The 15357-nt window shown below is 40.8% G+C and overlaps 1 protein-coding gene across 2 annotated transcripts; it reads left to right on the top strand.

Moving 5' to 3' along the window:
- The first annotated feature begins 405 nt into the window (after positions 1-405).
- Positions 406-15350, top strand: uba6 (ubiquitin like modifier activating enzyme 6). 2 transcript variants are annotated; one of them, XM_065958915.1, is made up of 32 exons: positions 406-455; positions 971-1062; positions 2617-2711; positions 2814-2842; positions 2981-3075; positions 4050-4161; positions 4248-4328; positions 4500-4622; positions 4788-4911; positions 5093-5196; positions 5300-5362; positions 6088-6164; positions 6311-6377; positions 6473-6616; positions 7744-7890; positions 7986-8066; positions 8171-8248; positions 8964-9145; positions 9336-9441; positions 9541-9630; positions 9725-9805; positions 9902-10030; positions 10145-10196; positions 10737-10800; positions 10884-10953; positions 11039-11110; positions 11199-11322; positions 11519-11712; positions 11863-11990; positions 12650-12737; positions 12871-12965; positions 13497-15350. In XM_065958915.1, the coding sequence occupies exons 2-32, from the start codon at positions 1022-1024 to the stop codon at positions 13636-13638; spliced, it is 3078 nt and encodes a 1025-aa protein (XP_065814987.1). In that variant the 5' UTR covers positions 406-455; positions 971-1021; the 3' UTR covers positions 13639-15350. The 2 variants fall into 2 exon arrangements, with proteins under 2 accessions (XP_065814987.1, XP_065814989.1); XM_065958917.1 differs by having other exon boundaries at positions 435-455; positions 991-1062.
- Positions 15351-15357: the final 7 nt, after the last annotated feature.

The following is a 15357-nucleotide window of genomic DNA, read 5'->3' as shown; positions in this document are numbered from 1 at the left end:
ATATGCCTGAAAAGGAGTAGGAAGAAGTATAAAACTTATTTAATCCTACCCCTTTTCCACAGCTCAATTATTAATATTTATTCAATTAAATTCCTGTGTTCCTTATAATCTCTCTACATATACAGTTTTCTATACTATATTTATGATACTACAATCCAATGATTTTCCATACATATATACAACTTGATATACTATGATTTTTTATAATTTGTATATTTATACAATCCTACAAAATCATACAAAATGAATACATTCAAGATTCAATAACACATTATATTTCTTTATAAAAGGGATCGAAAATAAATCAAAAAAACGAAATCACAAACGTCTCTTAAAATACTGTAAATCTATTGGATGACTTTGATCATGTGACTGTGGTAACCCGGAAACAATCCACATTTTTTTAACCAGTCACAGCCATTCATTCGGGTATAGCTCGTCGCGCATACTGACAGGTAGGTAGCTACGTGTGATTATACATTTGATTTTTTACAATAGTTGCAATTAAAATATTTACACTGACTGATAGGATGTTTAAAAATGAAACCGACTGTCTTCCCTGGACAGTTATTTGCAGCCTAACTTCTGTGTCATGACTTTTTTTAACGAGTTTTTTGACAACCGGTCGTCGCCACCGGCACCGGGCTGCAGTGATGGAGCACTCAATGCTAACTAGCCGTAGCTGCTAATGCTGAGCTTCTCTGCAGGTTCACACATAAACCAGCGTTAATGTGGTAATCATAATCACCGACACTTTATTAGTTATATCCTTTTACTTTTTTTGGGGGGGGGGTCGACTGACGGTTGTCACGGCAACAACACAGCTGACCGGCATTGACAGGCAGTTAGCCTTGTAGCTAGCTTACCTACAAACAGGGCGTTGTTTTGTAAGATCATTACAGATTAAAATTACAATGTTTATAACGTTGGTAATCTTTTTTCTTTATACACTTCTTGTATGCTTTAACAGGTGTAGTCGTTATCTCTCAGACAGTTAAACCCCCCCCTCTCCCCTCCCGGCATGGCTGCAGACTCCATGGAGATTGACGACTCTCTTTACAGGTGAGTCCACCTTTTTGTCTCTGTGTGTTCCTGCAGTGTGATCTGCCTTTAATAAAACACCTACAGGTAGCCTTACATGGCACCTGTCAAGACAGGAATCGACTGCCATCAATACAGATATTGCTCCACACCAGCTTCCTTCTCCTCCTTCTTTCTCTATGGTTGTTTTTATTGTTTTTATTGAGGTATGTTCTCCACTGCTGCCCCCTCCCCAAACACATCCGTGACTCTATTGACCTGTCACTATTTAACTCCCTGATCACCCCCCCCCCCTTCAGACTTGTTTTTAATTGCTTATCTTGCTTTTTGTGAATTTTTTTTATGTTTTTGTCTCCTTCAACTCTGAATGTAACTCTGTAAAGTGTCTCTGAGCGTCTTGTAAAGCGCTAAATAAATAACATTATATTATTATTATATATTGTATCATGGATAAAGATTATGCCTTGACCAAAACAGGATTACCAGACACCGTCATTAATTATGAGGGACAAAAAATGACTAAAGAATAAATGAATTAATAAATAAATAAATGTTGGGAGAAATGCATACAATAATGTATAAATAAATAATTAAATAAATGCATCAATAAATATATAAATGCTGAAAACAATACATCAATGAATATATAATAAATACACTTTGTTAATGAAAAAAGCTATTTATATATTTTTACATGTATTTATTCATTTATTAGTGTATTTCTACAGTTATATATTTATCAATGCATACATTTCCACATTAATTGAGTTATTAGTTTATTTCCGTATTTTTACATTTACACATCTATTTATTTCTGTGTCCAGGTCGTAAGAGGAAAAGTATATATATGTAAATGTGCTTCTCTGTTTTTCAAAATTTACCAATCCTACTTCAGTAATGTTAGGACGGCCCATTTAATTTACATATTTACTTTTCCTTGTACAACATGGACACAGAAATACATAAATAAATATATGAATATATTTATTTATGTATTAATTTTTATATGAATTGTTGCATTTATTTATTTATATATATATATTTATTGATGCATTTATTTAATTATTCATTTATTTATACATTATTGTATGCATTTCTCCCAACATTTATTTATTTATTTATAATTTAGTCATTTTTTGTCCCTCATAATTAATACAAGTAGACTGGAAACCAAAAGTAGACACTAAACAATAATAACAATCACAACAAAAAAACAAATTGATGTTTCTTCCAAGAATTCGAGACGAACATGGCCAGCTGATGAACAGAAATTAAAAGAAATTAAACAACCCTCCCATCCTGTCATCATTAGTGCTCCAAAACGTTTCAGGTTTTTTAGCGTGCATTGCATTTATGATAGGTGTTCTTAACTCATCAAAAAAGGGAGAATACAAAAGAAAAGGAAATTCATTCTCGGCTTGTCTTCAGTCACATGGCTCACACAGTTTGTGTTTTTCTGGATGTTTTTAAATGTAATCCTGTTCGAATGGTAAATTATTTCTGTAGATGTATTGTATTGTCATGTTTTTTTGCCACTTTCTCTCACATTTCCTCTTCCTTTCCTTTTCCTCACAGCCGCCAGCGATATGTGCTGGGAGACAGTGCTATGCACCAGATGGCCCAGTCCTCAGTCTTTCTCAGTGGAATGGGAGGACTGGGAATTGAGATAGGTAAGCTAAATATCACATTATACACAACAACAACAACAATAAGGACGTTTCAGTGTATTCACATGATCTTAAAATGACACGATGCAACTTCTGGTTTCACAGCAAAGAATATCGTATTGGCTGGTGTCAAGGTATGTACTCTTCCTAAATGATATAACTAGAGTCATGTCAGAATATAATGTTTTAATGTTGACTGTCTAAACAGTCAGTCTTCCTTAACTGTTGTATTTGTGTGAGTGTGTTCAATGTATTTTTTCTTCTACAAACAGGCAGTCACACTTCATGACACAAAGCAATGTGAGACGTGGGATCTGGGCTCCAACTTCTTTATCCATGATGAGGATGTGTTGAGCCAGAAGAGGAGGTAAAATATCCTTTTTTTACTTTGTAGTCTGAATTCCAGCACTGGAAAAAAAAATGAAGAGACCACTCCATAATTCCCTTGAATTAAGATCTATATATAAATGGAAGCCAATAATGTTACAGGTTCACCTTATTCTACTGTCTGAGGTACCTGATTTGACAACCTGGCAAGCCATCTATTGGAGCTGAGCTGCTTGAATTGAAAGAGTAGCATAAGGTCACCCAACAGGAGTGTGCAAAGACACATAGAAACTGTGATTAAATCCGGATTATTTCACCAAGTATTGATTCCCGAAGTCTTCCAAACTTAAAACATGAGTAATCTGTCATTTTTTGCGTTATTCAAGGTCTGAAAATACTGAACCATTTGTTTTCTTAACCAGTTGGGAGGGGGAAATGTTGTGTAACATGAACAGGGAAGTTAATGTTTTATTTTGTTTTACCTGCCAATTGTAAAAAAGATGCTAATCCATGCTGCGCTTAATTAAAGACACACAGAGCAATTTAAGCACATGGCTTATCACTGTCTGTGTAGATTCACAGTCTCATAGCCTATGATGGTACACACTGACATGAGGAGGGGGCGGAGCCCTATGGCCCTCGTTTAGGACTGCCTGTCTCTGCTCATAAAGTCAGAGGGGAACAAGCAGGAGACCGAGATTCAATTTACGTTGTTTGTTGTCACAAACCATTCTGTTGTGTTACTTTTATTAACCCGCCACCATGACTGGTAGGTTGATCAAATTCACCCGTCACTGCCAAAAGACACCCGTATTTGGCGGGGGGCAGGTGCTAATTTCCAACCCTGAACATGAAACTGGAGACTAGTTGTCTCCATGTGTTCTTGAGCTGTATATCTTACACTCGGTTTTTGTATGAATTCATATACACAAATGCAAACCATTCTTTTGTCTCCCACTACCTTGTCTGTATTTTACACATTTGTAAATATCCTCTTTGATGTTAATGTCGCAGGGTGGAGGCGGTGTGCCCTCGAGTCGCAGAGTTGAACCCTTATGTCCACGTTGACATGTCTTCCTCCGCTCTGGATGACAACACTGATCTCGGCTTTCTGAGGAAGTATCAGGTAAGGCTTCCCTTTTCTGCACGGTTTAACCAAAAATATCCACGGCTTCAAACTGGCTTACATCTGCTGTGTGCTCTCTCCTCCAGTGTGTCATATTGACTGAAGCAAGATTGAGCCTCCAAAAGAGAGTAAATGAGTTCTGCCACTCACAACAACCCGCCATCAGGGTACGTCTACAGTCCTTTTAGAGGTTATACATGACAGAGCTTTAACTTAACCTATTGATAACACACACAGAAAGTTATTATTATTTTATATCTAAAGTGCCACAGAGTACATAAAAGAGTATAAAACAACATGTACTGAACAGATTGTTTAACTTGTCTCTTCTTTGCCAGTTCATCGGCTGTGATGCGTATGGCATCTGTGTGCGGGTGTTCTGTGATTTTGGAGAAGAGTTCGAGGTTTCAGATCCCACAGGAGAGGAGCCCAAAGAGATTTTCATACAAACTATCTCTCAGGTGAAATGAACACTTAGGACACTCTCAACAGTCCTGTAGGTCCCACAATTTGTAGCCTCAAAATAAAGTATATAAAAACAGCTGGGGGGAATGAATTCTTTCCTATTGGGTTTTCATTTTACATTTAAAAAGTTAAAATGTTTAATAATATAATTTTAATTTTAGGACAATCCTGGGGTGGTTACCTGCATGGACAACCAGCCACATGGCCTTCAGACCGGCCAGAGTGTTGTCTTCAGAGAGGTCAATGGCATGTCCGAACTCAACAGAACTTCACGACAGGTTTCAGGTATTAACGCTACACCGCAGTTAATGACTTCAATATTATATTTGCAAGTTAGTTATTGTATTTGCTTTCACCAGCTAACCGTATGTATTAATGTTCTGTTTTAGATTACGAAAAAGAGCCTTAATCTGAACTATTTCTGTCTGTTTTTGTGTCTGATGTTTGAATGTGTGGGCGGGATTAGTCCTTTCCCCTCACAGCTTTGCAATAGGAGACACATCTGGACTACAACCATATGAACACGGAGGCTTCTTTGTTCTGGTGAAAACCCCCAAAACGTACAGATTTGTAAGTGAACTATTTCTCACATCAACAAAAAGTGTCAAAGCTGGACAAATATATAATGCATACGTTTTACACCTCCCTGTGTTTATTTCCTCGTTTATTTCAGGAGACCTTAGAGAAACAGTTGTGTGACCCTCAGGTCCTGACTCCAGACTTAAGTAAACCAGAGGTGAGAATTTAAAACTATTCCTCGAGACCGCATTACAAAACAGAATATATAGGCTGCTAAGCTAGCTAACTTAAACAATGGGCATCAAATAAAAAGCATGATCTATGCTTCATAACCTGGGTGTGTTTGCATTGTATCGAACTATTCTAGACATGTAGACTTACCTGGCTTCTTAGGGTGACTCACACTAGGCTCGGTTTTTCCGTATTGTGCTGAAGCATGATCGCCCTCCCCCTCCTAGTTCCCCGCTGGCCTGCACTCACACTGCTCCAGGACTAACTGGGCCTGAGCACGCTAACCTCTTGTACATAACGTCTTTAATACAAAATGCATGGCTTTACACTTTACATGATCATGATTATTTTACAAGACAGGCAAATGAACCCATCTGATACATAATTACATCATTTATTGTCCTGGTAACTTCAGCATCTTTTTCACTCCTCCCCCATGCACTATTGTCTTATATAGACTTGTCTATAATAGTTCAACCACAGTCAAACTCCTTGTTTGTCGACACAAACCCAGCCAATAGAGGTGATTCTGATTCTGTGTCATTGTGATAACCACTTTTAATTATTCAGGATTTTTAACGTTAGTTTTTGGGTGACACCGGATATCTCCAATTGGTCTTCCTAATTCAACCTTTGTATGTGCTACAGCCCCCTCATCATTTATGTTACCAAAGCAGCTTCCTCACAATCCTTTTTAAATCTCCCTTTCAGGCCCCACTCCAAATCCATGCGGCCATGTTGGCTCTGGACACCTTCCAGGAGCAGCACAGTAGAATCCCTAACGTCGGGTAATCAGAATATTTCTCTTCAGCTTGAATTCACTGCTCTCCTTCCTGTTCTTCACACTACCTGAGGATAGAATTAGTCATGGCTGTGGTTTCCTTGTGCAAAGTGTGACACATTCAATGAAGCAGTTTCCCTTTGATGTTATCAGGTGTTTACAGGATGCTGAGGTTTTACTGAAGCTCACCCAAGAAGTGAATGCGACTCTCAGGAACAAAGTAAGAGAGTTATTTATTTGCACAGTATTTTCGTCTTTGACAGATAATTGTCCGAAGATGACCTCACACCCTCCTTCCTCTCTCTCTCCATTCAGGCTTCTGTAAATACTGAGTTGGTGCGCTGTCTGTCAAGAACAGCCCGAGGATTTCTTCCCCCCTTAGCGGCAGCTGTAGGAGGTCTAGCCAGCCAGGAAGTTCTTAAAGCCATCACAGGGAAATTTGCACCTTTGCAGCAATGGGTGGGTTAAAAATGTGAACGTCTGGTGATTATTGAAGAGGCTTGTCCTGATACCATAATTCTACCTCAGATTAGATACTGGTCAAAACAATCAATACTGAAACCTGTTTAGATACCATGGAAACAAAACTAGAAATCCCATGCACCAGATATAGGGACATTTCATGTTTTTTTTGTTTTTTTATCACTGATCTATATACAGTGCTGATACAGAAAATGTCAATGAACACAAACCAACTCTTTTTAAATACAGTTAAAAGTAACATAAGCCAAAATTTTTCCAAAAATTGGGTATAGAAGCATTTTTAAATATTCACTCATAATCTAAAGCAGTGTGTGGTGATGTCTATGTCTCCACAGACACGACACTCTGTCTGAATTATTCAGTTTTTGTCATTATGTTGCTGTGTTTCTGACATTTCTGCCTGTCAATCATTGAGCGGTGGTGTGGAGCTCGCACCCAGCACTCAGCCGGTCAGGACGTGGTGAAGATGACCAGATGACTTTGCTGTTTCTCCGCTCTGCTCTCTGTCCGTCTGCACCAGATGCTAAAGTAACTTGTCCAGTTTTCTGAGACGCAATAGAAACTTCACTAAACGTTGGTATTGTTGCCCCGCTGTGACAGAGAACGGTCTGCTCTGTGGGAGCTGTGTCAGCGCTACAGCTCTGACAGAAGCGGAGTGAAGCGACAACCACAACTGAAGAGGGCGAAGCGTGACAGCATGTAAACAACATCCGGCACCTTACTGCGGGGTTTTGCGGCGGTGCAGACGTGTTTATAAGTTCTTCAGACTGTAACTGAAGAAACAATCAGAAAACACCTTTTTATTTTCAGTTTCATCGCTTTGTTTTCAGTTACAACACTCGCCTCCTCCACTTCCTCCCTCTGTCACTCGACCACTGTGCTGCTCTCTTTCTCTCTTTTGCTCACAGCAGCTTTGGGTTGATAATAACTAGATGTTTAGTTTTCTAAACCTCTTTCCAATTCTATCAAACCTGAAATGAGTGGAGATTGTATTGTTTAAAAATGTGCTTTAAGACTCTTATTTATAACAATGTTTTTTTTCCTTTTGGATTATTTCCCATAACTGTTGATTTGATCTCCTTCTATGTTCCTTCTTTCTTTAGTTTTATCTAGATGCCACCGAGGTAGTCAGGCCGCTTCAGTCTCTCTCTGCGGAGGAGTTTTCCCCACGGGGCGATCGATATGATGGATTACGAGCTTGCATTGGGGAATCAATGTGTTTAGAACTTCAAAAGCTCAGGGTCTTTATGGTAAGGCGTGTGTGGTCAATATAAAGTCTTTTTCTTTGTATTGGATTCTTTGAAAGGTTTTTAACTGAATGAAACCTATAACGTGTGTCCTCCAGGTGGGCTGTGGGGCCATAGGCTGTGAGATGCTGAAAAACTTTGCCCTGCTCGGAGTGGGATTGACCAAGAGCTCAGGAGAGGTGGGAGTTCTTTGAGTTTACTCTCGTCTGTTTGACTGTTCTCTTTCTGTTCTTTACAGTCCATTGCTTTGTGATACCGATTCAGTGGATGTTTCTATTTTCAGGTATGCATCACAGACCCAGACCTTATAGAGAAATCCAACCTCAACCGACAGTTTCTCTTCAGACCACATCACATACAGGTGAACACATCTCTATTTCCTGTCTTATTTTGCATCACCCTACATTCCACTTGTTTCTTTGTTCAGGCAAGCTCAACCTCACACTCACACTCTGCAGGGTTCTACATAACTCAGAAACTTTGATGCAGCTTTCAGCCAAATGTACTCACTTTTACTAGTTGATGTAATCTGTCTTTGACCGTGCAGCGGTGTAATGTGAGGAATGGAAAAGCATTGGATCTGACTAAGTATGTACAGACTAATATGACATTTACTATCTCAATACAGACTCTGCTGTTCCTTGCCCATAGACTTCAGACTGTATAAAGCATAGATGTAGTTCAACAATGTCACCCAACGGTTTCTGAAGCAGAGCTCTGAAGTCGAACACTGGCAGTTTTGGTTAACCTAGAAACAGGAAACAAGAATCATACAGTTCTGTCAGTCAACTAAGCCATGCCCCTAACTAGGCATATTTCTTAACATTAATACAATCAAAACACAAAATAATCAAGAAATTGTTAAGTTATTTTTTGGCCTTTATTGTAGAGATAGGGCACGAGGGGCAGCAGGTGTTGATAGGTGTTACAGATGTTTTATGTCATGGGTCTTGTAAAATGCTAATGGATGCCTGACAAAGTATCTATTCATCCATCCGTCCGTCGCACAAGAAGAGCAAATTAGAGCCAACCACTCAGACATTCACACTCCACTTTGGGGTCTCCCTCTCTCCCAGAAACCGAAGAGCACCACAGCAGCAGAAGCCACCTGTGATATCAACCCAGACCTGCAGGTGGACGCTCATCTAAACAAGGTGTGCCCGGCTACTGAGAACATATACAGTGACACCTTCTACTCGCGCATGAACATAGTGGTCACTGCGCTGGACAACGTGGAGGCCCGGAGATATGTAGACAGGTAGGTGTTAAAGTTAAAGTAGGAGAGGCTACTTTTTAAAACACTTAAATGATTTTGGGTTTTGCTTCCCTGAGCTGTAGCTCCAGTTTGATTTTCAATGACTGAAATAAGAGTACAGTTGTATTTCACAAAACGTTGCTAGTTGGGCATTGATTGATCTTGTGTTTCTGCGTTCTTTTTTATTTTTAAGCCGCTGTTTATCCAATCAGAGACCTCTCCTGGACTCTGGCACCATGGGAACCAAAGGACACACAGAAATAATCGTGCCAAATTTGACAGAATCTTACAATAGCCATGTGAGTATGAAAGAGGGTTTGTTTGTGACCATGGTTACTTTTTCTTAGAGATTAGTTGCCTCAGTCTTAACTCATTTTATTCTTTCCTTTGCTTGCCAGAGGGACCCCCCAGAAGAGGAGATCCCGTTCTGCACTCTCAAGTCCTTCCCTTCTGTCATAGAGCACACCATTCAGTGGGCCAGGGACAAAGTCAGTCTGCATTAAATAAGTGATTATCACTCCTGATAGTGTCTCAGAGTACTCTCAGAGTCCTAAACCTTGTCCCTTTTTTTTTCTTTTCTAGTTTGAGAATGCATTTGTCCACAAGCCCTCCATATACAACTCATTCTGGCAGACCCACCCCTCCGCTGAAGTGGTGCTTCAGGTCAGACATGTCACAAGTGGTTTAGAATAGCTTGGTGTTAATCAGTGCCAGACGTTTAAAACTTGTGTGTGTGTGTGTGTGTGTGTGTGTGTGTAGAGGATGCAGACAGGGGAAAGTCTGGAGGGATCCTTCCAGGTTATTAAGCTGCTGAGCAGACGGCCCAGTCAGTGGGAACAGTGCATCACTGTTGCACGTCTGAAATTTGAAAAGTATTTCAAGAGAAAGGTAATAACGTCTCCTCCTGAAAATATCCACTCATAGAGTGTATGAACATGTTTGTTGGTGTAAGCTCCATAATATGTTATTAAGGGTTTACATGTTGTTTATGTTTTCTTGAAGGCCCTACAACTGTTGCACTCTTTCCCCCTGGACACAAGGTTAAAAGATGGAAGTAAGTTATCGAATACAAAGCGGTTCCAAAAAGGAGTTGGGACTCTATGTAAGATGTAAATAAAAACAGAATGTGAACAACATGGCTCTGTAGTCAAAGAGCTGATACACTGGACTTCCTGCAGTGCTGACTCTGTGCTGAAGAGTAAAATAAGAGTAATGAGACCCTGAGCTGTTGGAACAGCTGTAATTCAACATAAAGGAAGAATGGTAAAACATTCCACTTTGAGTTAATACAGTAATAGAAAAAGTGATTCAACAGAGCAGGAAACACGACCCTGTCCCAACTTTATTTGAAAAGGGTTGCAGGCATTAAATTCAAAAATAATAGAAACCTTAGCTTCAGCCTACTGCATTATGCTTTGCTCTTTTTTCAATCAAATATTAAGAGCTTTACATTCTGTTTTTGTTTTATATTTCACACTACGTCCTCTACCTTTTATTTGAAATTGAGCTGTAATTTCAGAACTATTTGATGCAAAACTACTAAAATAAAAACATAGAATCGAGCAGTCTAGTGAATTGTTCTTCTCTTTCTTAGGTTTGTTTTGGCAGTCCCCCAAAAGACCTCCAGCTCCTTTTGATTTTGACTTGACAGACTCTATGTGAGTATTCTCTGCGATAGCTTAATCTCTTCTTGTTGACTATGTTCTCAAATCAAAGCTTGCAAATCCTCTTTTCCCATCAGGCACTTCACTTTCATTGTCAGCACTGCCCGACTCTTCGCAGAGACTTACAACATCCCGTACTCAGAAAAGGTAATTCACATCCCCTCACTCGCTCTTAGTCTTACACACACACGGTATTATATTTACTGACTGGCTGCTCCGTCTTCTTTCTCAGGATCTCTCTAAGGAGGCGGTGGCCCGGGTTCTCTCAGGTGTCAGGATTCCCGAGTACAGGCCCTCCCAGAAAGTAAGCTTCTCCATCGATCGGATCCTTGATTTCTGTCCGTGTGAGACTTCCTAATCCTGTTGATCTGTTCTCAATCTGTTCCTTCCAGAGTATAGAGACGGACGAGACGGCAAAGAAGCCCGATCAGGCGAAGATGCCTCTGAGCAGTGAAGAGGAGAGGGAGGCCATCATGCAGCTGGAGCAGGCCATCGCTACTGACAACGTCACAGCAGGTACACATTTCATCACAACAAATTCCCAAAAGGCCGATTTGTAGATGGACACTCAAGATGGTGGTTTAATTTGTATCCATAACTAAGGAGGATCTGGTTAGGAAACACGATGTTACCATCATTAGGACATGAAAAAGAACTGTCCGTCTACTTTGATTCATCACGTCTCATGTGTGTGTGTGCGTTCCTCGTGTAGAGCGGTTACGGATGAGTCCACTGCAGTTTGAAAAGGACGACGACAGCAACGGCCATATGGACTTTGTGGCGTCGGCATCTGCGCTCAGAGCCAGGATGTACTCCATCGAGCCCGCCGACAGACTCAAGACTAAACGCATCGCCGGCAAGATCATCCCTGCCATCGCCACGGCAACAGCTGCTGTGGCTGGATTGGTGAGAAGTGTTTCACATTTCAACATCAGCTTTCCCAGTGATTGACAGAAAACGTTGATGGATGTTAAGATACACCGTGTTGGTCTGAATATAGTGCAGGGTTTTATAGTACTAGTGTATCAGCTGTTTTGTGTCTTGTTCTCTACTCAGGTGGCCCTCGAGTTGATCAAGGTGGTTGGAGGCTACGAGTTTGAATCTTTCAAAAACTGCTTCTTCAACTTGGCCATTCCTGTCATGGTGCTCACAGAGCCCGCCCCCGTGAAAAGGGCACTCATCAGGTAAGAGGCATGTTTACAGTGTGTTTTAAACCCTCTTTAAGTTGAAGCTTGGTTTCACATTAGGGACCCGGACCCAGATCCGAGTACCCTTGACCCCCAAAAGTCCGGTTCATTTGATCTGTGTGAACACAAATGTTCCATACTCGGGTTCTGTGCCCGCGTCACGATCCATGTGTACTCTGCGGGAGATGCGAACGCACCCGTGCTCAAACAAGGAAGTAGACCGTTATATGACGTCATGCTTAACAGCTCCAGTCGCTACAAAAACCATCAGCACGGGCTCCTTACATTCTCTGAGCTGCATGATAGATGTGGAAGTAGGAAGACGGTTTCCGAAATAACAAAAACATCGGCCATGTGTGGGTCTTCTTCGTCTTCCTGCTTCTTGGCGGATTTGCAAACCAACTATGTGCATACTGCCACCTGGTGTATCGACTGTGTACATATGAACGATGTTACTAATGTGAACACAGACCAGCGGGGGAGCGGGTGGCAATCATTCTTGGGCACAGTACAAAACAATCGTGTCTAATGGGAAAACACCCTGAGATTCACTTACTAATATTCCTCCAGCAGCAAAGTGACACTTTTTTTCGGCTACAATAAATCAAATGCAGAATCTTTAATCTTATTTTATTTATCTGTGGCTGATTTCCCAGGGATAACATCTACTTCTCCATCTGGGACTGCTGGACTATCTTTGGCCATGAAGACTTCACGCTCTCTGACTTCATGAATGCAGTGAGGGTGAGAATCATTTACTATTATTTCACCTTGATGTGGTTTGACCTATTCTGATGCAATAACACAATAAACATTTGGAGGTTTTGGATAGCTTCTTTGTAGTCTGTCCTTTTGATCATTTCTTTTCTTTTTACAGGAAAAGTATGGAATTGAACCCACGATGGTCGTCCATGGTGTGAAGATGCTCTATGTGCCTGTGATGCCTGGACACTCAAAGAGACTCAAACTAACGTAACTGTTTCCTGATTTCGCTCTCTCTCTTTTTTCACCCCTGTGTCCGTCCTCTTACCCTCTCCCACAATAAGACTTCTGAAGGTTGTAAGAGATTCACACACTCGCTTAAGCACATCTCAGCATGGTGGATTTTATTCCTCATCCTTGTACCCCCCTATGAGCCTTTGCACGATTGTGTTGTTCAAGCTGTCCTCTTCAAAGGTTACTGAGAATCATCAAGTGCTAGTCTGCTTCCTGTCTGTGGTAGTTCTGTAGAAGCAGCTGAATGTTTGCAGCACTTTGAGTCCAAGACAAATTCCCCCCAGAGAACAATAAAGTGTATTATATCATAATAATTAATGGAGAAGGGGTGGGATTTAATTATGTCTATACTTCTTTCCGCTCTTTTACACTTTCTTATGCATAATGCTTTTCAACGTCGGTAAATATGAGGGTTTTTTTTTTCTGAGCGTCCGCTTGTACGGATGTGCATTTATCTTTTTTACATGTTCAATCATTTTCATATTTGAAACCTCCATCTCTCTGCAGGATGCAAAAGCTGATCAGGCCATCCGTGGACCGCCGCTACGTCGACCTCACTGTGTCATTTGCTCCGGAGACTGACGGAGACGACGACCTGCCCGGTCCTCCGGTCAGGTACCACTTCAGCCGCGACGGAGAGACTCCCTGACACCTTCTTAGATGTCATCCTCTAGCCTCTCGTGTCCTTACTTATATCTCATGTAAATTGTTCTACCCCTGATAACCTTGGCCGGGAGCCTTCTCGCAGGATGCTATCTGACACGGGAAAAGCTCTTGGCCCCAGCTCAAGCCCCTCCCCCCCCAAAATCCCCCCCCAAAATCCCCCCCTGTACTTCGTGGAGCAAGCAAAGGCGAGTCCTGGTTCCAGTATTTCTTGCCACAGATCTAGCCAGTGGAACACGAGGCTGCTGAAGTAGCACTTAACTGTACCTGTGTACATATATTTTCTCTCTTATGTTTTGTACTCCGGTGAAATGCACAGCTCTGCCTGTGTCGATGCCTTAATTGATTAATGATTTTATTTCTGTTTGTGGCAGTGAGTCTGACTAAAATCTATGTTTACAGCAACCTGCATACTCCCAACACACATCGGTCTCTGTTCTGTTTGAAGTCGGCTAGACCCTGAAGGGGGCTGTGATTGGACTATTTGGGCAGTGAAGTGGGATTGTGATTGGAAAGCTTCACATCTTCTTCTTCTTCCCAAATGTCCTCTCAAATGATTGCCAACTACAGAATTTGCCGGTCACCTCCCAGTTTTAGAAACAGGTCAAAGCTGATATTTGTTGTATGATTTGGAAGTTTAACAAAAAAAAAGGTCAGTATAAAACAGCAAAACCACCAAAGATACTGATGATCATTGTGTGCAGATTTGTTTTCATTTTTGATCACTTTGGCGGCCTCAGAAATCACATTTGGATCACAGGGGACGGGTATTATGAACCGACCATTACAGAGCAACACACACCAGCAGCGTCTCGAGGAAATCCATTGACTCCTTGAGACTTAGAACTTTTAGTGATGTATACAATTTCTCACACTGATCCCCAGCCGATGAAGCTGCCGACATGTGTTGCACTTAATACGATGGGTGATACCACTTATTAACTGTAGCTGCTAGTCAAAACCTACCACTGAGGTTATGACAGCTTGAAATTGTAAACATTGTCCTTCGTTATATTAAGTAACAACATGAGGTCAACGGCTTTTTCACACACAGGAAGCCTTCTTTTTGTTTCACAGACATGAACACCTTTATCATCATCTGGAAAGAAACCATCCCTCTTCTTTTTTTTTTAAGAAAAGAAAATCTGTTGATGATTTATTTGTTGCATTTGTGGATGTGTGCCCATGACATGTATTTATTTACTTGTTTCTCTTTTTTTCTGTCAAATCAAAGCGTGTGTCGACGAGCTCTGTTGATTGGTGGCACACTGGTTAATTGTGAATCAACAAAGAACATTTGTCCTGACAGTTCTTATCCAGACATGTCATTTAAATCTTCTATTTAGTTCCTGATAAACATCGAGTGAAGGGTTGAGCTTCTGAAATAATGTTGATGTGGAACCTTTAAAACGTTTTGTTTTGACGTAAAGATAGTCACCAAACGTTTGATCATTCGATTCTTTAAAACACTTGAGACTGAAGTCAGCCAAACTCGTTCCTCGACCACATTTATTTGTCTCCCTACGAGCAGAGGTGGTGAATTTGACGTCAGGCGGAACAGATCTCTCATACGGACAATACTTCTTGTGTAAAACAAAACAGTGTTAAAGAGTGACTGATGATGTATGTTCCTGTGACAGACAACTCAACCAACGGTCCAATAAAATGTGAGATTTCAGGATGTCCTCGATACTAAAACGGCTTT

The sequence above is a fragment of the Labrus bergylta genome, chromosome 1 (genome assembly GCF_963930695.1).
Source record: "Labrus bergylta chromosome 1, fLabBer1.1, whole genome shotgun sequence".
Lineage (NCBI taxonomy): Eukaryota > Metazoa > Chordata > Actinopteri > Labriformes > Labridae > Labrus > Labrus bergylta.
Note: the sequence above shows the minus strand (reverse complement) of the source record. Positions and strands in the feature narration are given on the sequence as shown.

Coding starts and splice junctions, on each gene's coding strand:
- uba6 (XM_065958915.1), top strand. CDS start 1,022: ATGGCTGCAGACTCCATGGAGATTGACGACTCTCTTTACAG. Junction 4,162..4,247: donor GCTTTCTGAGGAAGTATCAG/GTAAGGCTTCCC, acceptor TCTCTCCTCCAG/TGTGTCATATTGACTGAAGC. Junction 11,713..11,862: donor CAGCTGCTGTGGCTGGATTG/GTGAGAAGTGTT, acceptor TTCTCTACTCAG/GTGGCCCTCGAGTTGATCAA.